The 23516-nt window shown below is 40.5% G+C and overlaps 2 protein-coding genes across 2 annotated transcripts in view; both read left to right on the top strand.

Annotated features, from left to right (window-relative positions):
* malt2 (MALT paracaspase 2) overlaps positions 1 to 3717 on the top strand; it is a 9249-nt gene extending 5532 nt beyond the window's left edge. Inside the window, exons 11-16 of the mRNA XM_034882413.1 lie at positions 94 to 218; positions 361 to 488; positions 1982 to 2131; positions 2228 to 2385; positions 2581 to 2718; positions 2979 to 3717. Of these exons, the coding sequence (XP_034738304.1) occupies positions 94 to 218; positions 361 to 488; positions 1982 to 2131; positions 2228 to 2385; positions 2581 to 2718; positions 2979 to 3407 (1128 nt within the window). The 3' untranslated portion in view covers positions 3408 to 3717. The remainder of the gene's footprint in view (positions 1 to 93; positions 219 to 360; positions 489 to 1981; positions 2132 to 2227; positions 2386 to 2580; positions 2719 to 2978) is intronic.
* A 270-nt stretch (positions 3718 to 3987) lies between these two features.
* Positions 3988 to 15758, top strand: safb (scaffold attachment factor B). Its single transcript, XM_034882464.1, has 21 exons — positions 3988 to 4283; positions 4583 to 4679; positions 5747 to 5811; positions 5968 to 6174; positions 7434 to 7493; positions 7597 to 7636; positions 8453 to 8891; positions 9255 to 9298; positions 9390 to 9496; positions 9662 to 9811; positions 10518 to 10606; positions 10861 to 10901; positions 11016 to 11095; positions 11291 to 11433; positions 13063 to 13171; positions 13416 to 13612; positions 13897 to 14074; positions 14311 to 14390; positions 14492 to 14550; positions 14808 to 14862; positions 15010 to 15758. Exons 1-21 carry the CDS (start codon positions 4131 to 4133, stop codon positions 15125 to 15127), a joined length of 2511 nt encoding a protein of 836 aa, XP_034738355.1. The 5' UTR covers positions 3988 to 4130; the 3' UTR covers positions 15128 to 15758.
* The last annotated feature ends 7758 nt before the right edge of the window (positions 15759 to 23516 follow it).

Below are 23516 nucleotides of genomic sequence, written 5' to 3'. Positions count from 1 at the left end.
GGAAAGGGAAGTTTGGGGTCCCCTGCTGGAGCTGCTGCCCCCGCGACCCGATACCGGATAAGCGGTCGAAGATGGAGAGATGGAGAAATTGAGGTTAGATCATCTGCTGCACATATTTATGCTTCTAATGATTTTTTTTTTAGAAACCTAAATGATGACATCATTGTTCAACCAGGACTGCTCAAGGTGACAGCAAATATAGTGTTTGGATATGCCACGTAAGTTTGCTGATTTTCTTCACTTTCAAACTACATCTTAATTCACTTTATTAGGTGTTACAGGTGATATCATAAACATGTTATGAATTATTCTCCCTATTAGTATAAAAGGTGTCACTTATGTGTTCCTTGTTGTGTTTAGATGCGTAGATGCTGAAGCATATGAAGTGAAGAGGGAAGACGTGTCAAATGGCATCTTCATAAACTTCCTCAAACGCCGAGTTTGTGTAGATGAGAAGGTCACAGTCATGTTAGACCGAGTGGCTGAAGGTACGTGGAGCACACGTGAAGTGTGAGATCTAAACCTTTTATGTTGCATGGGAAGTTTGAATACACCTGATATTTTCATGTTTGAGATGATCCTAGGTAGCCAAAGTCATTAGGTCAGATGGCCCTTTATTTCGCTTGTGTTCTTGCTTGATTCTGTTATGATTGTATTTTGATTATTAGACACTTTTGCCTGATCACTTCTGCATCTGCTTACTGTCCGTGATTAACTTAAATCTTATATCTGATATTACTGTATCATTAAAACTGCACTGAAAGCTGACAGCTGTAATCATCACTTTACCTGACCAACCACTGTGGTGTTGTTATTCAAAGTCAAAGTACTTTTACTGGTCTCCCTAAGGAGAAATTTGCATTGGACACTGAGCAACTTAGCTGCAAGAGTTACAGATACAACGACAAGCACAGGGTTAAAAAACAATTAAAAGACAAATATACAGTAAACATATGGGCTACTAAAGGGCCTGTGCAAATTGCAGATTTAGGATTTCCTATACTAAATGAGATAAAAGCCATACTTCAAACCAATTTCATTCATCCATCACAGTCACAGATATACATTAAAGTGTAGTAGTTTAAAATGTTTCACTCTTGAAGGCTCTTGTATTGTGTGTGTTGGCTCAATGACACGGGTCACTGACACACCTAGATAGAGCAGAGCCATCATTACCCCTGTGATTTTCCTGCTATGAAAGCTTTAACCACCTATTGCAAAGCATTGGTACCAGTTGCTACGATGACAAAAAATAAATACAGTTCTTTTTTTCTCATCTGGTGCACAAGAATGTGCGGGACACATTGTGTTTAACGGTATAAGTACTTAAAACCATTGTTTGCTTCAGTTTCTCTGTGAAAATTTTTATATTGGATATATACTTCGTAATAGCGTAATGCATATGACAAAAAATGTTGCTCTGCTGCTCTTTGTGGGTTAAACTTTTTGAGCATGTTTGAGCAGATCTGGCCACATACCACTATATTATAGCATTGACAGATGATGAAACCCACTTGTTGTGACTACACTCTTTGGGTTAGGGTTAGCTTACAGACATCACACACAACATACAGATACATCATAACAGGATGTTAAAATAACGAAGAACAAACAAATCCACATGCATAATGGGATAGTACATAGAAATATGTTCTGTGTAGGTTAACTGTATGCTTATTGTGTGTGTATGCGAAATGTGTCGCCATTTGTTTCTCTTGGATGCCCAAGACAAATTTCTCCTACAGGAGACAGTAAAGGTTTGTCTTATCTTATCTTATACATACATACAGTAAATACATACATACTGTACAAACATACATATACACACTGTACATACATGGGAAAAGTAACTACATTTACACACTGTAAATAGTTTTTTTAATCAAGAATCGTTTTTTTTATCGAAAATAGATATTGAATTGAATCGTGACATTTTTGGAATCGTACACGCCTATTTTTGTAATCCATTTACCCTTACCAGACATGGGTCGATGTGAGATCACACGAGGGAGGCAGGCTCTGGAGCTACGCAGTAATCTTTCTGAGCGGCGTTCCCTCAGCGACCAGATACAAACCTCTGAGTGCTCTGCATCCCATTCAGCCCGAAACCTGCAGTGGACTGTCGCTCACGGTACTTATTTAATATTGTGTTGTCATATAGTCACAGTTATTGTATTGTATAGTTATAGAGTAAAGTATACCTAAATTCAAAGGTCTTTCTTCATAGTCCTGCCAAAGAGCCATTGCCTGGAGTTTGACTGTGGAGTAAAGGTTCAGCTTGGGTTTGCTGCAGAGTTCTCCAACGTCATGGTCATCTACACTCGGATACTTGAGAAGCCCAAAGAAATAGTATCCTGCTGTGCTCAGCTTACTGATTTCCCTGAGGTTTGTTCGCTAATAAAACACATTATGATTTGAGATTTCAAAGACACAAAAAGACATTTTGTTCTGGCCTGTGATGAGTTATCCTGCTTGTGATCTTGATTACTTCAGTGTTTCAAAAACACTATATTTTAAGTGGGAATTAATATGTGATTATGGATACTTGAAGCAAACATCTACTGTATGTTACTTTGGCAGGATGTGGACATTGATCTGAAACAGAGTAACCAGGAGACTCTGCTTGAAGCCGGCAGTTTATTATTAATCAAGGAAGATCTTCCTTCAATGGAGGACCCCAGTCTGTACACACGCATTCGATGTCTGCAGAGACTCAGGGTCAGACCTTTGTTATTGTTCCCATAATTACTTCTTCTTTTTCTGTCCTAGGAGAAAACTGGTAAATGTAAATGTGCCCACTGAGACAAACTAGTACTTTTCACAGTCAAGAATAAGACTACACCACCATTTTAAATTGAAAAAGATGGCATTAAGTCTACAGTTAACAGTTGTGTTACATTGCTCTATTGACCAGTTTAAGCGTAATGTCTATAAGTAAGTTAAAAAAATAAAATCTTTGCTCTTTACTGTTTTCATAGAGGGAGCTCACATTCACCATCTGCCTTCATTACACCTATTCCAACATGGATGACGAAATACAGGAAAGGAAACCAGTGACAGTTGGTAAACCACTGGTCTCTAAACTCAACCTGCATGAGCCACGAGCGCCTCGCGCCTGCTCTGCCTCCTCGTCCCTCAGCCTTGACTCCTTCAACGTTCATGAGGGCTCCTCCTTTGCCTCTGTTGGTTCAGCCTCATGTGCGTGGACATATGCAAAAACTAGCAGAGAATCCTCCACTACTGACTCTCCAATTTCATCCAGACGTGCCAATATTGCAGAGGAGACGGAGAGTCCTGAATTATTTGATGCCCATCAACCTCTAGTTGCCAACAAAAGCTTGCCCCACAGCCACGTAAATGACACAAACTACAAATTTAGTGACGTGTACAATTTTCATTCTCACTAAACAGTATAAATTGTATGATTTGACCAAGAAAGAAGATAAACCAGGGCACATTTCTTAAGAAAAGTGAAAAGGTGGTAAGAAAAGCCTGTGAATTTCTGTTTCTGTACAGCAGCCCCAGACCTTAGGTCACTAAATGTGGTCAGATCTTACCACAGTCTTTACTATGTATTAAGCTTTTGTAATGTTTTATAAAGATTTTTATAAGAATTTGTTGCATTATAATGCATTGAAAAAGTAAACACACTGCAGATCAAGTTTCATATGTGATTGTAATGGAGGAATAATAAAACATCCGTAAGATTATATTAAACTGTTGTTTGTATTCAGTTTTTTGTAACTTTTTATTTCACACGCATTTTTAACCTTACTCTTAATAATAAATCCATAATTGGTACACGTCCAAAGGGATTCGTGGCAATGTTTCTTGTTTTTCCTGTTTTAATAATGGATGTTTAAAGAGAGTTTATTACTGAATGAGTGATTTCTGGTGTTTTCCCTCCGATTTCAAGAGGAGTCTTTCTCCATGGATGTAATAACAGGATTTCTTCTCTTCACTATCTTTACCGCGCATGCGCAGTAACGTCGACTGGCTCAACACCACGGCCTCCATTTTGTAGCAGTTTTGCAAGCCAGCTGCTTCCACTCGTAGCTGGTGCAGCATCAGTAGAATACATTGCGTTAAAGGTTTATTCCAAGCTGAGGAGAAATTTTAAGGACAAGACGATGGCTGACCCATCCGCCGATGTGAAGATTCTGGAGGGTACAGAGGTCCGCAAACTGTCGGAGCTGAGAGTGATCGATCTGAAGGCCGAACTGAAGAAACGAAACCTGGACACCACGGGCGTCAAGAGCGTGCTGTCACAGCGTCTGAAAGAGGTATCCTATTGCTGTCCACTTATTAAACATAAGGTAATGCATGCATATGGTTAATACGAGTGTTACAGAAGCCTGTATTTTGTGGCTTGGCGGGTTTAGCCTGTCACTCCAAAGTAAAGCTACGTTAACGTTAGCTTACCAGGCCCATTGACTGTGTGCTAATTAGTTAGCTAACGTTAACGCCAAACGGCTAACCGCTATTGTTTCCGTATCTTTTTATACATTAATACGTCTTTTTCGAACTTTGCAGTCTCTGTGATTCGTGCAGACTATTAATGTGTTCGTATCGCCACAAATAGGCAATCGAGGAAGAGGGTGGGAATCCTGACGAGATTATTGTCGCTCCGGAGGCAACCCCAAAGAAGCCTAACGTAACACCTAAACGGCCTTCCAAAGGTAAATGTTGCATAATAATTGATGGGGACACCACCAACATAATCCTATGCATGTCTGTACAATCCGAAACACGGTCTGCCTTTCCGTTTCTAACGAAACTGAACTCATCTGCTTGCCAAATAGCATACGCTAGTCGGCCTCGTGGTATTTCCTAACTGTGCACTGTTACAGTCTTAATAACGGAAATAGGAAATTGTTTGAGAGACTGTCACATGAAGAGCCTATTATTTTTGTACAGTGAATGTACATTCATGTCCCTTACCATTAAATTAGCCATTAGTGTTTGCCAGTGTGCAGAACATCGTTTTGGAACATCATATATTTTATTAAGGATTTATTTTTCAAAGAGGATTTGTTGTGAAGGTGATTTTGGAGATAAGTTAGGTTGGATAACATTCATACAGTAATACTATACAATTAAACTACACCAAGCAAGCACAAACTACAGATGGTAGGATTTAAATCAGGGTTGGCGTATTAGACTGTCTTAGTTTTTGCTAGGTGTACCTAATAAACCAGCAACTTGGTTTACACCTACTTAATGGATTTCTAACCTTAATATGGATAACTATTTGGATTGTGAGTTTCCTGTATAACATGTTTATACTTATCTTACAAGCGTTCCCTGCAGTCTCCCTCTAAAACTGAATAAATATACAGTCAAATGAGTACAACATATGTTTCACTGTATTTATTTTCCATTGGCTGCTAAATGTACAATGTAGAGTTCATAGGGCAGGTTGGAGCGAGGAGTAATGGTACTACAGAAGGATCATCATTGACTGCAACAAAAGCTACCTTATGGGTCTTAAAATGTCCAATTGGTTTTGAGAATGTTTTATAGAGGCAACAATCATTTGGGAAGATGACGTTGGTAATGACATGATTATGGGGCAAGCAGTGCTTACATGACGGTCACAACCATTTAAGATACAGAAATATAGGACCTTCCACTTGTATTGGATTGCATTAAGATTGTCTCCTGTAAAATCTTACAACTGTTTCCCTTAATACCCAGAAGACACCCAAATGCAGCATTGGTCTAAAATAAAACATATTTTCTGTAGATGCAAGGCAAGAGATTGATGAACCAGAAGACAACACAATCGAGGAGGATTTCCAGGAGGGCCATGTGAGTTTGCTAAACCTATTTTCCCATGTTTAAGCAATACTGTAGCGTGATGCATTTGCAGAATTGGGTACCCTCCTTAATGACCGCAAAGTTCTGGATAAGGCTGTTTAATTTTGGCTTGCTTCTTCAGCAAATTCTTTTTTCTTTTTTTTTCAGGAGGAGCTTCAGGATTATAATGAGAACATGCAGGACATGGACATCCTTGACATGAACGTTCTGGATGAGACCGAGAATGACAATGGTATACCAGCTGAGGATGAGGAGGATGAAGCCGCAGATTTTCACTCTGACGAAGACGCACTGTTGAATGAAGAGCATAACAACAGGACTCTTGAGTCAGATGATGAAGCAAGAAGTCCAAAGGTGAGAAAGTAGACTATAAACTTGTCTACTCATTTTAATCTTTTGTCTGTTTAACTGCTAGCTATTAAATGTGTAATATTTAATGCTGACAACTAGTGTTTAATAAATAAATTACAGTGTAATAGTTACTGCAGTACACATTAAAAAATACTGGAGAGAGTAGTCTTCTTTGCCCCTCCTCCCCAGACTTGAAGTTCATGTTGGCTGCCAGAGGGAGACCGCAGAATTCACAACAATGTTGCTAGATGCTTGTCTCACATAGCCAGACATTAATTCACAGCACAGCGAGTAGCTAATGTTAGATGCTGGCTATGTTGACAGACATAAACCCTGTGCTCATGCGCAGCTCTGCACTCAATTCACAATTACTGCAAAAGCCGCTAATAATATCATGTTATCGTAACGTCTTCTCCACCCAACTTAACACACTTTATTGGCATAGAATTATGGAACAATCGCTAAACACATCGCAAACTCACGGTCATCTCTTCTCGATTTAAAATAACTCGCCGTTATCGGCTACGACAGCTGAACAGTCTACACATTGTGAACAGCCGTGGACTGCCTGCCTGGTCCTCCTGTGTTGTTAGCAGGGTTGGCTTTAGCGTTAGCCAGGACCTGTCGGGTTCACTCTACTGGTTACGTCTCAATTGTTTTTGCGGGTAACCAACTCAGGTACTCTAGCTATATAATTCAATGTGAGTGCACAAATGTTGAAATGACAAAATACACATCCCCAGTAGCCGTGATAAATTTTGCCTGAAGCTAATGCTTACCTGAAATTAGCCAACTCAGTGTTCTTTTGGGCTTTATCTGTCTCCATCATATAAATACATCTCCAGTATTTACCCGGGGTTTGTAACGTCTCTGGTCACGCAAAAACCTGTTAGGAACATGCCGGGGTTTTATGTTGGGACGAATCCATCTCCGTTGATCCTGTTTGTTTGCTGCTTTCATGGCTGTACTAACGTTACAGCTGTAGTGCGCTGGGTTTAAGTTTTTACAGGTATATCTGGCAACCTGGACTGGCTGTCAAACTGGGCGGTTGATACCAACACATGGGCCAAAACAGAAATTCCGTTAATGTAAAGTTTAAAAGGAGAAAATCCTGGCATTAGCATTGTCAGACAATATAGTATTTCAACTTAGAAAGTTTACTTAATATCTGAAGATGCATTGGGGTCATTTTGGATTTATTTCAGTAAATATATTTCGTATTGGGCGTTTTAATGTAACTGCTTTTTTATCTATTGTAACAGATGGATGAGTCCAGGATATTGGATACGGATGAACACGTGACTTGCTCATCAATCAGTATGGTATGTTCCTTACAAATATTTTTAATGGAAAGCTAGAGAAGCTACAGGAAAACCAAATTTCACTAACTGTCACATTTATTAATACATCATTCTTTTCTTTTAGGTTCAGGATCCAGATGCAGATGACGCAAACGAAGAAACAGGTACTGTAGAAAAAGGTGGATTCAGAAGGTGGAGGCATCTTTTTACAGTGTTGAGTTTGGAATGCAAACACTTTTGTTTAGCTTCAACCAGGAAGAGAGACTGGAAGCCCAAAGGGGATTGCTGGCTTTGTGTTGAAATTTGGTTAACCACTACTTTAATAATTATGATGGCAAATATTGATTACAATTCCAGTTATGTTCTGGCAGTAATATAATAAGTGGTTAACAATTAGATGCACATTGACAGCAATTGTATGTCATGGTCAGGGAGGTGTGAGCTGTTGCAGGTGATTGCAGTGTTTCTAGGTTGCCACATAAAGAACAAGACAAAGAAGATCCATCAAGACTCGTCAACTATTACGACTTTTTAAGGACTCTGACTCAGAAATCAGCTGGATATGAAATTGCTGGACTTGAGCTAGACGTCTTCTGGTCATCACAAATGGACACTGGCATAGTCAAAGGCTGAAAGAAGATGGACTGCAGCGAGAATCTGCTGCTGCACTGCTGATCTTGTGGCTCTTTTCAGCACTGAACTCTTTGTCTGCTTTGGATCAGGTGAACACAGTGAAGTGGTTCGACTTGAAAAATAAGCCAAAGTGTTAGCCGCCCAAGCTGCTTGGTTGTCCCCCAGCCTTTGGGTTCCCTTCCAGTCTCTCGTTAGGGTCTACTTCACCGTTTTAACACATAGTTCTAAGAAGCACAGGCCAGTGGTCATGACGTTCCTAATCCTGGCCTTGCCAGTTCCTCGTTAACCATTGCTGTGTTTCAGAAGTGATTAAACTCTGTGCCATTCTATTCCTGTTAAATCCGTAGAAAATGACAAAGTAGCCGGGTCTTGTTTATCTGAGCCACTTAACGAAGATCGCCACGAGACGAGCCCTGAAGAAGAGCAAGCTGCCACCGCCGGAGGGGAAGATATTGTGTCCAACACCGGTGCCAAGTCCGACAAGGCCGCCTCTGGAGATGTGGAGAGCGATCGGGAAGTTGTGCAGGGCGACCAGGATGTTGTGGAGACTGACGCCAAAGAGGTTGGGGACGCACAGAATACCCCAGAAGAGACATTTGATGCTGAAAACAAAAGCTTGCAGGCTGTTAGTGTAAGCGAACAGGGTGCTGTGGGTGAAACTGTTGATTCAGAAATGGGGTCTAAGAAGGGTGAGGAGGATGAGAAGACAGAAGAGAAAGCTGCTGCGGATTCAGCCTCCACAGTGAAAGAGTCCTCTTCTGTAGAGGGCGATGATCAGAAAAAGAGGTTTGTTGCTTTCTGTCTACTAGAAACCAAAATGGCTATCTCTGTTGCATTGGCTCCTTTGTGCTAGCAAAATTTGGATGCTCTTTTGGAGGTAAAAACGTTCTGTGCATTTGTCTGTTTTCATTTGTCATTCTTTACACTCTTATTCCACTTTTAGCCATTAACATGTAATATCTTGGTATTGCCATAAGGTATAGTTCCATTTCCCTCACTGTTAAAATTACTGCATAATGGTACATGATGGGCTGAGCTCTGTCAGTTATTATTCCACAAAACACATGCGTGTAGTACAACAGCTGTATAATGAGAGGTACCAGGTATCCTCACTGCTGTATGTTTATTGCTTTTTTTCTTTGTCTCTAGCGCTGAGGAGAAAGATGACAAGACTGAGTCAAAAGATGAAAAGGGTTAGTGAATGAAGTGTTTTGTTTTTTCCTGTTCTGGTTTTTCAAAATCAGTGGATAAACAATCTGTAATTTATTACGTGTTTGTGTGTAGCCACTGGAAGTGCTGCAGCAGGCAGTAGCAGGAATCTGTGGGTCAGCGGTCTGTCTTCCACTACTAGAGCGACTGATCTGAAGACTCTCTTCAGCAAATATGGCAAGGTTTGTCTATGCAAACTATCCCTCACCATTGGTAACCGGCCTTGGATTTACAGATTTATTTCAATTTGATCTAAAATTGAGGATTTCACAATTCATCTCCCATTGTTTGGTCATCTTTACCTCTTAGTCCTGACTTCCCCTCCTCTATCTCTCCGTGTCCGGCAGGTTGTTGGAGCGAAGGTGGTGACCAACGCCAAGAGCCCCGGCGCTCGCTGCTATGGTTTTGTCACTATGTCATCCACAGAGGAGGCCACCAAGTGTATCAGCGACCTTCACAGGACCGAGCTGCATGGCAGGATGATCTCTGTGGAGCGGGTGAGTGTTGGAGGAAGAGATTTTCTCTTCATTGTAGTGCTTTCATTGCATGTCCAATAATTGGGGTTCCACCCAGCTTCACCTTATGGGTCTGTGGGAATCTTTTGTAGCATTTGTACGCAGGTCTCCATTTTCTGGTATTTAATTTATGTTGGAGTTTTGTCAGGTATAATGGGAGAATAAAAAATTTAAAAAAATGTTACAACCCCGATGGACACAAATGTAATGACACTTGACATGCAGTCCTAATTAGAACCTCGTACGGAAAAAGAAAACCTCATTAGGCAAGCCAGATGAGTCTATTTATAATCTCAATAAAAGGGTATGTGTTTCCTTAAGCAGTAGGTCCCATGTAGATAATTAAGATATGAACAGGGGAAGAAAACAAAGCCTAAAGCTTGATTTCCAGTACAGTTGTAATCTTTAGTGTTTAGCTCTCCAATTGGTATTCGTAAATGTCATCTTTCAAGTCTGTTGTGTAGCCTGTACTAGACACGGTAATAGACACGGTAACACTTAAGTGATTGCTACATTTGATAATTTATCATTTTGTTAAATATTGCGATATCTTTTAGGACAAAAATTACTTCATTTGAAGAGAAAGTATTTAGATACCTACAAAAGAAGTTATTGTTCATTTTTATTGTATGGTTATGATCAGTTTAAAATTTCAGTAACGGACACATTTCCGTTTTAAAACATGTAGGCTAAAAATGAGCCCGCTGGGAAGAAGCCAGCGGACAAGAATGACCCCAAGAAGTCTGCCAGTGACAGAAGACAATCCACCGACTCCAAGTAAGACCGCTCACAAGCTGCCGCATGTTCGCATAAAGCCACTTACTAAATATTTCCCCTCCAGCTTGGCTGTTTGCTCTGGTGGTCTTTCAAATATCATGGGTGCATACATTTTGAGCGTGGCATGCCGCAGTGCTAACCTACAACGACAGCGCGACGAGCCTTCAGTGTGTCTAATTTTTCAACTAAATGGGAGAAAAGTAACTGTTTAAATGTTTTATTGATACAGCTCACACTGTTTATATTTTCTGCAGATCTGATGAGAAGGCTGAGGGAGAAGGAAAAGATGGCAAAGGTGAGAAATTGTGGGATTATTTTGAGTTTGTACACAAAGTGAATGCTGCCAAAATGGGCACCTCTGAAACGTTGACTTTTATTTTTGGCATTGTAAATTGTGTTTGTTTGACAGCGCGAAATGAGAGGACTGTAGTTATGGACAAGTCCAAAGGAGAGCCTGTCATCAGTGTCAAAACCAAAAGCAAGGAAAGAGTGAGTAAACATTTCTTTACAAGATGGCACTAAAATCAAGAGTGTTGGATGTCAGCATACAAGGTTCCAATTAATATGGAGGATGGACAAGACTTTCATTCAAATCTGCTGGCCAGATTTTTTATTTTGATATTTGGACACTCTTCTTGACATTTTATTTATTTAACGTTTTCTTTCCTTTTCTCCTTTCTGCAGGACACAAAGAGTCGGGACCGCAAGTCATCCAGTAAGGAGGCGAAAGACATCCTGTCGTTTGACCAGATCAAGGAGCAGAGGGAGAGGGAGAGACAGAGACAACGAGAGCGGGAGGTCAGAGAGGTGGAAAGACGCAGATGCAAGTAAGGATCATGCGAGGGGGGGTCCAGAAACCAAAATCTGACCCCACCAAAGGGCTTAATAAAATAATAGGAAGCAGTGCTCGACCGCCGTAGCATATGTAAGCTCTCTGTGTGCAGCCTCCACGCAACCATAAATCAAGCTGTATCTTTTACCCAGTACAGCGCAAATCCCCACGCAAATGTTTTTGCTAGATTAAGACCGGCGCGGTTGTCAATTTTACCGTCCAGCACCCATGTCGTTTAAATGGCAGCGCATTAGTAAAATGTGCATAGGCTCGTGCACAGTGCGTTCACACTACTGTATGCTTGGTGGAGGCTGGGGGTGTGGCCTTGACCAACTGCCACTTTGCTCGTTTGAAAGGCGTGATGTCTCTCTCTCGTGTGGGTGAGCCAAATTCTCTGGGCGGCCAAAGCAAAGAAAGGGATGGTAAAGATTCCAGATTGGCTCATCGGAGCTTTGATTGATTGATATCTTTATTTTGAACATGTAAAGAAAATAAAACATCAGAAAGAAAATAGTAATTAAAAACAATTAAACAACAAATAACACTCCATAATTTCCAGTCCTTTAAAAACCTCTATTTACACCTGCAAAAAGGACTAAGAAGAATTAAAACTGATAAAGCAAAATGATAATCAAGATTTATTGTGATCAAAATTTTGATCTCGATTATTCTCACGATTTATCTTTTTTTTATTATTATTATTATTTTTTTGTCAAAACAAATTTTTATCGTCACATAGTCTGTTTATAACTGCGAGTGTGATGGACGCTACTCACAGAGAGACGGCTGACTCATTATGAACGGGTCCAGCGCGGGTCGAATGGCGGAAGCACACGATGTGTGTACGAAATGTCTGTATCAACACCGCCTGCATTTTTATGAACTATGATATTCTGGCCATGGGTCACATCTCTGGTCCAGGTCCAGCGGCTCCGTCTAACACGCTGTTACTCTACCAACTGAAGTTAGTTTCATTCAATAACTTCTTGAACTTCTCTTGAAGAGTAAACCTCTATATATGGAATCCGCGGCCAATCTGAAATTTGTTATTGTACCAGGCAAACGTCTGCTGTCATTTAATTGAATTAGTCATACAGTGGTTGAGAATTTTTAATTTTCAGTGTTATGCCAATCTGGATAGATATAGGCTTTATTAATACCCATGTTGATCTTATTTCAGCACATCCTCCTTATAGACTACATTAACGACATCGTTCAGGTACAACCTTCTAGAGGCTCATGATAACTGCGAAAGGCACCACTGCACAATAGCTGAAAAAGCCAGCGGCCCGAAGCACCTGCTCCTCCAGTAATAAAAGGAATCGTCCCAGTTATATAATTGCTACGTGTTTTGCACATTCATACATTGTAGTTGTCCAAATCCCTGCTTTTTGTTTTGATAGGGCTACAGATCTTTAATGTGTTTTACAATTTATTTTTACAACATCCCTACTTTTCTTGTAAAATGAAAAGATTCTTTCTTGTTGAAGGCTGGAGAAAATGTAGCAGTTTGTACAATATGATTTTACACTGGACACTATTAACCTATATTTACAGCATATACAGTACTTCCAAAACCGTACACATGGGTGCTTATTGATTTATCATTTCCATTTTCTTTCAGTAGCCGGGACAGAGACAACCGTCCCGAACGTGGTGAGCGCGAGCGAATCCGTCTGTTCCGAGAAAAAGAGGAGAGGAAACACTTGATCCGGAAGAGAAACTGGCTGGAGGTATTACTTATTCCAACAGGGGATTTCTTTCTCTCTCTGCTCTGCTTTAAACGTTTCTCCCCACATTTCCTGCATTCAATTTTTCTCTGGTGCATATCTTAACTTGTTGAAAACCGCAATAGAAATACTAAATAGTATGCCTCCTTGTATTTATTACACATTTTTCTACCCTATTCATATACCAATCTTCTCACTGGTCTAGTGTTGATAATCTCACTGAACCCATGAATGTTTTGACTCCCAGGCTGAGAAGCAGCGCCTCGACGCAGACCGCATGGAGCGCCAGTTCTTGGAGCGGGAAAGGCTTCGTATAGAGTACGAGAGGCGGCGCGAGCAGGAAAGGATCCTCAGGGAGCGGGATGAGCTGCGACGACAGCAGGAGCAGCTGCGTTACGAACAGGACCGTCGCTCTGTTAAGAGGCCTTATGACGTGGATGGCAGGTAAAAAGATCACGGACGTGATCGATAAATACAAGTATTGCTTGGCAAAGGTTTATTTAAGTTAGCGTCCCATTAATTTAAATATTGGCATCTTATTAAAGTGCTTAAGATCTTGAGTCTTTTGTAAGTAAAAGGTCGCCAAATAGAATCATAAACTTATATTATTAATAACAAGGGTGAGAGCTTCAGTACTTCAGTATGTACTGTGTATATCATTTGGACACAGAGCAGCCCAGTGGATATACTTCATTCTGGATGTGTTTTTTTTCCGACTCCTCTTTTAGGAAAGATGACTGGCCTGAAAAGCGCATGGCCCTTGATGATCGTTATAGCCGTTCAGACTTTGGCCGTCAGGACCGTTATCAGGACTTTGACCACAGAGACCGGGGCCGTTACCAAGACGACATGATGATGGACAGGCGGGACAGCACTCGTAACGTTGCTGCAGACAGAGATGGTCCGGTAAGAGTTGTTGACCCTTGTCTGTCACTGAAGTTTAGACGCAACTTGCACACTTTTACTGTTGAGGCATGCATCCTTATGATGGGAGGAACAGGGCACAGAACTAAATCGTCATGGTAGTGGTGTGTGACTGACTCGTATACCAGTTATATAGTAACGATGTATAAACTCCCTTGTTACAATGTCCAGGAACATGTAACAAGTGAATTTTAACTTTCTTGTGTTTTTTCTTTCAGCACTTCTCAGACCGATCCGACAGACATGGCAGAGAGGGCCGCGACTGGAGTGGAAGCTATGACAAACGCATTAACCCCAGGTGAGCACCCAACTGAGCTGGAACTGGCTACAGTTTTCTAAATAGTGTCCAGAGCTGACATTTTTTCTGAAAGGGAAAAAAAGTTAATGTTTGTCTTTTAGGGAAGGAGGTCGAGACTGGGACTCTAGCCGGAAGCTAGATGGAGACAGAACATGGCAAAGTACGTATGTTGTTACTTGTGCTTTATTGTTTGTTTGTTTGTAATGACCGCTACTATTCACACCAACTGTTTTCGTGGTACCATTATGTACATTTTGAAGTAAAGTAGTTTTACCTTCTGAGGATTGGAGTGGCAGATTGTACAATTATAGTAGCAGGAATACAAGTCCAGGAATTAGTTGGTATCCTACTTAACGGCAATATAGACATAGAGCTGCTCTGGTCCACGCCTCTAATTTTTTTTCTTCTTCTTTTCAGGTAGAGACGGTGCCATCCCAGGCCAGAGCCACATGGCGCGTGGAGGAATGGCAAGGTGAGTAGTGAATATTAGCTGGATTTATGCCATATTTTTGATGTTCTCAATCTTTTTTTTTTAAACTTTCACCTCACAAGAGCAGCCAGCTCTAATTGTTGGAACAGTATTGATCATTGTGTGTCTGTTTTTTGTTGTTGTCACCAGCCGTGGAAGCTACATGAATGCAGGAACGTCTCAGTCACTGTCCGGAGCTCTCAACAGACAGAACCAGCTGATGCAGGGCAGCGGGTTGCAGGGTGGAGCTTTTGGCCGACGCTACTGATGTCTGTCTGAAGACAATAGTAGAACTGTGTCATATCAGGAAGGATGTGACCGTCTTGTTTTGTAAATAATAATAATAAAAAAATAGGAATTCTTTTTTGACGACTCCAATCCAATTTTGATGGAGATGTTTATTTTTCTGGTCGCTTCTCTTGTTTGTTTTTGTGTGTGATGTAGTGATCTCCTGCCTTGCATTTATCGTTCAGACCAACCTACCTTGTTTATATAACACTGCTTGCCAAGATGTGTTGTAAATGCATGTTGGTCTGTGGTGGAGAATCACATCAGAGTTCTGTGTGTAAATTCAGATGTTTTAAAGACATCTGGGTTGATGGACCTAACATCAGTCTCTGTATCCAGTGTGTCTGAAACAGTTTTTAAAGTAAATGTCCCATTCTGATTATCCATGCTTGTTAGACTTTTTTTTAATATTTCAACCGGTGCTTTTTTGTTTATAGTTTTTGACTTGTGTGATTGTTGATAGTGGTAATAAATGCCCCAGGAGTGTGTATGTGTTCACAGTCTATTGATTATAAAAATCTAAATCTAAAAGTTAATGTATGATGTTTCAGCCTACATTATCTGTAACTCAAATGTCTTTTTTCGTTCATAAAAGTGTTGTATTTAATTTTGTCCTTCTGTTGATTGTGTTTGGTGGACTTTAATGCAATCGTCTGGTCCGTAGCAGAGAATCTCAGCTGCTAATAGCTAGTGGAGCTGGGTTGTAAAATAGACGGGGTCAATATTAATCTTTTTGCTACAGAAACAAATCCTCCCTTACGCTTGTTTTAAATTGCCATAACAATTTTTGAAAAGTCAATTTCAAAGGCTCCCACTGAGCACATAAGCATTTGGGCTGATATGAATCATTAAAGCCAAACTATTTAATTTTTTACCCTTCCTTTAAAGCTTCTAGATATATTACAGTTTACTTCTTGTAAAAATGCAGTGTATAAGTTGGACATTTTTATATTCTTTGCTCATGCACAGAGCTCTATTGACTTGGTTCTCTGCGTTCAAATTCTTATACCAGCTTACTATTTAGTATGCCATTAAAAGATTTAATAGTTCTGATACGTAGTGTGTCATATGCAGTATGCCAAAAATACCAGGCTGTCCTACTCCGGTCAGATTTTGCAGTATGCAAATACTGCAAAATTTTCTGGCTATTTCTGGACCACAATCTTCACATGCAATAGTAAAAAATGTGTAAGGGCAGCTGCAGTACATACTAAAAGTATGATATTTAGAATTAAGCCCACGTTGGTGGTTAACTGAGACTTCAATAATGTATCTGAACAAGTTGGTACAAACGGATCAACTCAAGCTCTGTTAATACTTTGGAAAATTTGTGTTCACTAAATCCATTTGGGCTGTTTGAGGACAGATTGATTACAAAACATGGCTGGATTGAGATTTGGGCAATAATAAAATGATCCTGCATCAAATACGCCATAATTAACAACCTTCATTTTAACTTAGTGCAACACTAGATAACTTTTAAGAGCATGCAGCAATATGAAAATGTCACTTTGAAAACAGAAACAAATGCAGTTACTCAACAACTAACAAGCCAGTCAAAACGAGTTGCATTAAAAAGTTAAGAAAAGTAGCCATGGCCAGGGATGAGCTACTGTGTATAGTGTGTTTCAAACCTGATTAATAGTATGCAAGATGAGGAATATTGTTGCTGGCTGATAAACATAACAGGGTGTTTCCCTCTGACTAAAACAGAACACTAATGAAACCACCTCACTGCTTTGATTCTGTTACCTTTTCCAGGACCACATACAGCCATTTGCAGTCAGACTGCTGTTCTGGGGCCCTGAAACCTTTCCAAATGGCAGACAGAGAGTTACTCAACTTGGAAGTCCACTGATGATGGATGTATTTCGCATGACTTGAAGACCTCCAGCCTAGACTGTAGAAATGAGGTGAAAAGCCAGTGGCTGCAACAGAAAACCCAGTGGGTGGCCTGCTGGGGGAACTGATTGGAGTCCAACAACGTCATCTCTTGGCAGTCACCTCAGTACGTGTCAGTGTTGCTTCTAACTTTGCAGAAGATCACCATGTATAGGATTGCATATCAGGTGTTCATTTGCAACAGGAAAAGATCTTGACTCTAGGATGTCATTTTGACCTCTGTACATCACACTCATAAGTCATGAGTAGACCAACTGTCAGTGTTGGCTTGAATTGGATTTCCAGATATAGCTCCTTCTTCACTCTAACTTCCTTGGTTCTTATCTATTACTGGATCCAAGTTCCTTTTCTATGAATGACGTTCCTCTTTCCACTCAGATACTTTCTTCCTTCAGCACACTGCAGCTCATGTGTCATGAAGCCGTAATGATAGCTCGGAGTGTGTATGTATTACTGGGGAAATATTCAACAGCAGGTTGTAAACTTTGGTGTTAATTTAAGCCTCACAATAATGGTAAATTTGATTAAACTGTGAAAATGTGACCGTAGCGGAATGCCATTGCTGCATACTCCTTGCATATTTAATGCAGCATTGTTGAGATGTGTGCATCTGTCTCTTTGCAACACTCACTGACACCTTGGCCGAACACCTGTCCACCCCATCTTGCTGTTTAATGTGGAAACACAGTCACAACATGAGGTAAACACAATCTTAACATCGGTTCATAAAACTTTTGATACTAAAATCTGCCCTATTCTCCTCCGTCATTTTCTTTTTGCCCACTAGAGGGTGTTATAAAACCATTAATAGAACTTTTCCCCCTGTTTCCCTACCTAAAAAGCATTATTTCCTATGAAAATGATGTTAACTGGCCATTTCTATTTATACTTTGGGCGTTAAGTAGATGTTATTAATTGACAGTAACTGTAGAATTGAGTTGAAAATACCAAAATGCGTCAAAAACTACACTGCAAGCAACCATGAGGACTGAGGGTTGCAGTCACTGCACGCATAGCCTACACTAAATGTGATCTCTTGCATCCTAGTGGGCACTGAGGACAGCAGTGCTACAACTGAAAACAAATGAATGAGGACATTTGCCAGTGACTTGCACTGCAAATTGTCCACCAGATGTAGAATGAGCAGCTTAAATTAACATGACTATGGCTACAGGGGAGAGAAGCACACAGGATCTGCGCTACAGAAGGCACACACCCTGAACACACATACACTTAAAGGCAGCTAGAAGTGTATGAGGTCAATTTGAAAGGAATGCGCACACACATACACGCACAAATGCAAAGTGTCTTTCTTGCTCTGTAAATCTATCACACAGAAACACATGCGTATTGCCTGCAGAGATGTGTAGCAGAGATGTTTTAGAAATTTAATAAGAGAAATAATCACAGGGTTAATCTGTAAGAAATGTAATGTAGTTGTGTCATATGTGGAGCTATGGTGGCAGGGAAGGTGATGGCTACAACAGGTGCCAGAGCCTCACCTACAGACAAACATGATGGAATTGACATCGTATCACACATCAGGTTTTCAGTAAGATGCTCTGCAGTGTTTCATCGCTTCCATTAGTTCACTCTATCTGAGTCAGTGGCAGTGCATGTGAACGTGAGACGCTGCAAGCTGGGGAGCTGAGGCAGGTTCGTAATGTTTGGCTTGCTTGTTTGCATTTGATGAAGAACTCACGTGCATACACTCCTCACATATGTTAGATTGCAAGGCACCAGATCTTAGATCACCACAGGTGGCTCCACCAGGAGCTTCCTTGGACAGCTGACGGGAAAACAAAGCTGAGACAACATCTTTATTATCTTTCAACAGAACTGAAGCTCAGATTAACAGCTAGAGCTGCAGGGAGGAGAAGGAGGTCTGCAGAGATTCAGTGTTGTGGGCCAGACAAATGCAGAAAGAGAAGCAGATAAGAACACAAATGGTGTATCTAGATGCGGGATCTAAATTATTTTTATTTGCCCTGTCTCTGTCAACAAATGATTTGAGAAAGTGTTTGTCATGTTGTCCTGATATAAACAAATATACTATAAATGATGGGTGAAATCCTTCATCTGGTTGAGATCTGCTGCCAGAACAATGATCCTGAACTTATCACAATCATTTGTCCAGACACTGTGCCAGACTGCTGGGCAGTGGCACTAGAGGAGTGATGCAAACTCTGCTTCCTGCCTGCCAAAGACGTTAAACTCAGACGGTAGACAGACTGATGAAAAGTGAGCGAAGACCAAACCCGAGCCAAGATGGCTCCTTGCTGTCCAAGACCTTTCAGAGTCAAGAGAGTCAGACATAAGGTAAGAGGGATGCTAAACACTGTGGGCCAAGTCTGCCACCAAATTGTCTGATGTTTCTGAACAAATCTTTGTTGGTCCTCTTTAATTTGGGTTATTTCTTTAACAAACATATGACTTAATAATGATTTCATAAATCAGTTTACTCATTGACCAATCCCATGTAACATCCACAAATACAGTACATAACTACCTACCCAGTGTTTGATGCACAATAATTAATGCTTGTTTATTTTGAAGTTGATTTTCAGATAAGATAAGGTTGCAGAATGATTCAAATAATTCAAACAGGAATGTCAACACAAATTGAACAGTGCAACCCCCTCTCAGCGCCAACAGGCCAGACGCAGGCATCTTCTGGAGCAGTTGAAATCCAATACTTATGAAATCTCTTTTTTTGTGAGTTGGGACATAAGTGAGTTGAGAAAGTCTGTTCTGACTAGACTGGTGCTCCCTTCTGCACCAACAGTGTTCCGAGTCGTCTCCCTTTACACCAGCCAGCATGACCAGCTGCCTTCATGGATGAAACATAGAACTCAGTCAGGCTTCAGGTCTGCTACATTCCACTCATAACATTCAGATAAAACCACCAACACACATGTACAAAAGCCCTTATGTAATGGACATGCATGGAACTACAACTGAGAAACCAGAACTACTAGATGTGCATCTCCTGCACCACCTTGATAAATGCATGCCTTCTTCATGTGTGCATACCACTGTTGGTGTACAGTGTACTGTGTACACTCACATGCATCCATGACCAATGGATGTAAGCTGTTGTGTACTGGCATAGTAGTGTAAAGGAAAGGTGGAAACTTGTGTTTGTGTGCACGAGCATGTGTTGTTGCTATTCATGCTTATCCCTCTGCAGATACTGTACTCACATACACTGTAGGTGTACGTACATGCGCCTGTCTTATTGAACTGGCATACAAAAATGTTACTAGATAAGTTACTGTACCATCTTAGGGTTTGGCATCTGCATATGGACTTGGGTTTCACATCTAAATATATTCTTTTACATGTCAAACACCTGATAAGGAGAAGGCTTCCTGCCAATCCCATAAGGTCACCCTAACATACATCCAGCTTTCATGTACTCTATTGTTTCCAGAGTCAAATGCACTACAGCAGGGTTCTTCAACATTTTTTAAGCCAAGAACCCATTAACTGAAAGAGAGATGGAGCTGGGACCCACTATTACATACATTGTATAAAATAAAGTTGCATATTAAACTGGGCCTGCAATAACTTGTAGGGTGGCCTAAAGCCTTTATACATACCCTTTTTGCATAGAATACTAAGCTATTTGATTAGCCTAATTATTGTTGGCAAGATTTCATAATAATGTTTTAATATTGAACATACATGTGGCACACATCTGTGGATGGCCTTAGTGACTATTTTACCTACAAGCCAGTTAGCAGTGGATATTTATATTTGCTAATAATATGTTGGATTCATGTAAGGACTTTTGAAAACTACTTTAGAAAATTAACAACAATTTGGAGGCCCACCTGCATTGACTCTGAGGACCCCCAGGAGTCCTGGACCCCCTGTTGAAGATGCACTATAGTCTCCTCACTGAGATCACTTCTCTGGGTTTGATAGAGGAAAAAAAGGCTCTGCAAAAGAAAAATGTCTCTCATTTTGAGGCGTAAGCTTAGGCAATTCTCTTAGAAGAGTGCCCCGCCAAGCATTGAATTGCACCCATATACCATTATCAGTTTGTTTGGAATCTGTACACGGACATAGGGTTCATGTATCTAAATAAATGACTGTAAATGTCAAACATTATACAAGAGGAGGCTGATGTTTCTGGCTTCTCATGGCCGCCATCTCTACGAAAGAAGACTGGCTCACAGTGAGGCCACAGAAGTGATTTTATCTACTTTTTCAATATTCAAGACTCTTGCATGTCCAATTAAACAAAAATACTGGTTAGTTTGGACCTTTCTGTACATGTTTCATTCTTATAATCTGTACTAATAATAATCTAGGATCTCCTAAATTCTACATTTTGACAAATATTATTTGACATGGAAGAGTATTGTTGTGGAGTGTGGACTGAATGGTTCATGTAAGGGCATACACAGTTTACAGTGTACACAGGATAGAAATAAGATACACCCTCTGTGTATGTTAGATTTAAACACCCAAACGTCATGTACAAACACTCCCTCCCTAGTTTCCTCGTTAAACCGCCGGCACAAGCACAACCTCTTCAAGTCACCCTTGAATCGAGGAATAAAATACTGCCTTCCTCACACATTCAGGTCTTTCTGTGGCTCTTTAATGACCTTTAAATGTCTTCAGTAGGAGGCTCATAAAAGACTGAACTCCCATTGAGAAGCCTTTCTTTTTTTCTGTCTGTCCTGTCCGGCAAGTCTTTTCCCTTGTCTAATGGACTTTGAATGAGCAGCAGTAAAGCTAAAGTGCACTCTGGTGTTGGCTAATTAGAGCGTTCTCTTTTGCTTTCAAGCCACAAATGTAAATTAAATCCCTGAAGGTTTTTTTTTTTTTCTTACTCCTTTTGTCTGGACAGCAATGGTCATCAAAGAGTGCAAAGATGAAGAGGAACAAGATGTGATGAGTGTCAGTGAAGTCAGGATAACCAATGGGAGGTTGGCCTAGCAAAGGGTGCAATGCGAGAATGATGCAGTTTAAGGAACAGAGGAAAAGATGGAAGTTGCCCCAGATCAAAATGAAGCCCCATGAGTATTACATTTCCCCATAAAACACTCAGTACACATAAAAGTCAGCTAGTGTGTGTGCTCAACTGCATAAATGCACATTTATGAGATTCCCTTTTCAAGTATTTCGTGTGAGCCTGACTGTGTGTTGTTGTTATGTGGGATTTAAGTCACACCTGTGTTTGTTACAGTGGTTTACTCTATTAATAAACAAACGTAACTTGCTGGAGGCAATAGAAAGAAAAAGAGACAAATAAAGAAACAGATGGAGTGTAAACACCACCCCAAACCTTCAGCAGATTTACAAAGTCGCAGTCACAGCATGGCTCAACGCTGCTCTGCTCATAATCTCTTAGAAGTGCCAACAGAGGAATGTGAAACAAATCAGCCATTTAGATTTGCAAGGCTCCAGAAGAAAAAATCCACAACAGGAAAGTGAAGGAATTCATCACAAGCAGGAAATACATGTTCTCTCTGCAGTGATTCTTTTAATTTCCTCAGCAGCTCTCAATGTCAAAGCCAGGGACCTGCCTAGGGACTGCAGATGTAACTGAGACTAAGGCTAACTCTGGTACAATGCATGGAACGGCAATGTTTTTTGTTAAAACTGATATGGTACATACATGGTCCCTAACAAATAAAAGGAATAAATGAATAAAAAACAAACTGGTTTGAGCTCAAAGTGACTGAATGACATTAAACTAGGCCATATCAAATCTGTATGCAAGCCAAAACAGCTGTCAGCTGCACAGTGTACCTGTTGTTACTGTAAACTGTTGCATTTAGTCTCTGATCAGCCCCCTGCTCTCATCCTTCGTCTCCGTGTTTCTTCTACATCACTTCATCCTCTTTTTGCTGATAATTACATGTAAAACATGCCAGGGCGTGTCTCATACAGGATGTTACATTTCTTCCCCGTCGTTTATCTCTGTGGGTCTCCCTTGGGGCAAGACACTGTAACTGAGTGAAGGCAGAGATGGAGACTGAGATCACAGGCTCGGGGATAGGCGTTGCTCTTCTCTGTAATCACTGGGTTGGGCCTGATGGTCCGGCCCTAAGCATCACCTTCCTAACAATCCCTGGCACTCACATACATACAAACACTAAACATGCATATACAGTGCATGTAAGATTAAAGAAAACAGAGGGCTATATTTAGAAAAGGAAACTATAGAGCAGCAGTTGATTACTAACGACAACATGATGCAATGGGGCAGATGAAGGAAAGTGAATCATTTTTCTTTTCTTTTTTTATTCACCCAAACTTAAGATTAAACCTAATGTTCTGTTTGGGCTCTTGGAGACGGTGGGCCCTAGTTAACAGCAACAAAAAAGCATGCTTTCCAATATTTAATCAACTGGAAAAAGATGTTTGCATTTGATTTTTGAAGCTATATTTTGTACACGGTAAATTCCTGGCAGGGGAGGCTTATTATTTTTATTTTTTTTAAGACA

This window comes from Etheostoma cragini, chromosome 9 (assembly GCF_013103735.1).
Source record: "Etheostoma cragini isolate CJK2018 chromosome 9, CSU_Ecrag_1.0, whole genome shotgun sequence".
NCBI classification, from domain to species: Eukaryota; Metazoa; Chordata; class Actinopteri; order Perciformes; family Percidae; genus Etheostoma; species Etheostoma cragini.
The sequence above is the reverse complement of the archived record's forward strand: the minus strand, read 5'-3'. Positions and strand labels throughout refer to the sequence as shown.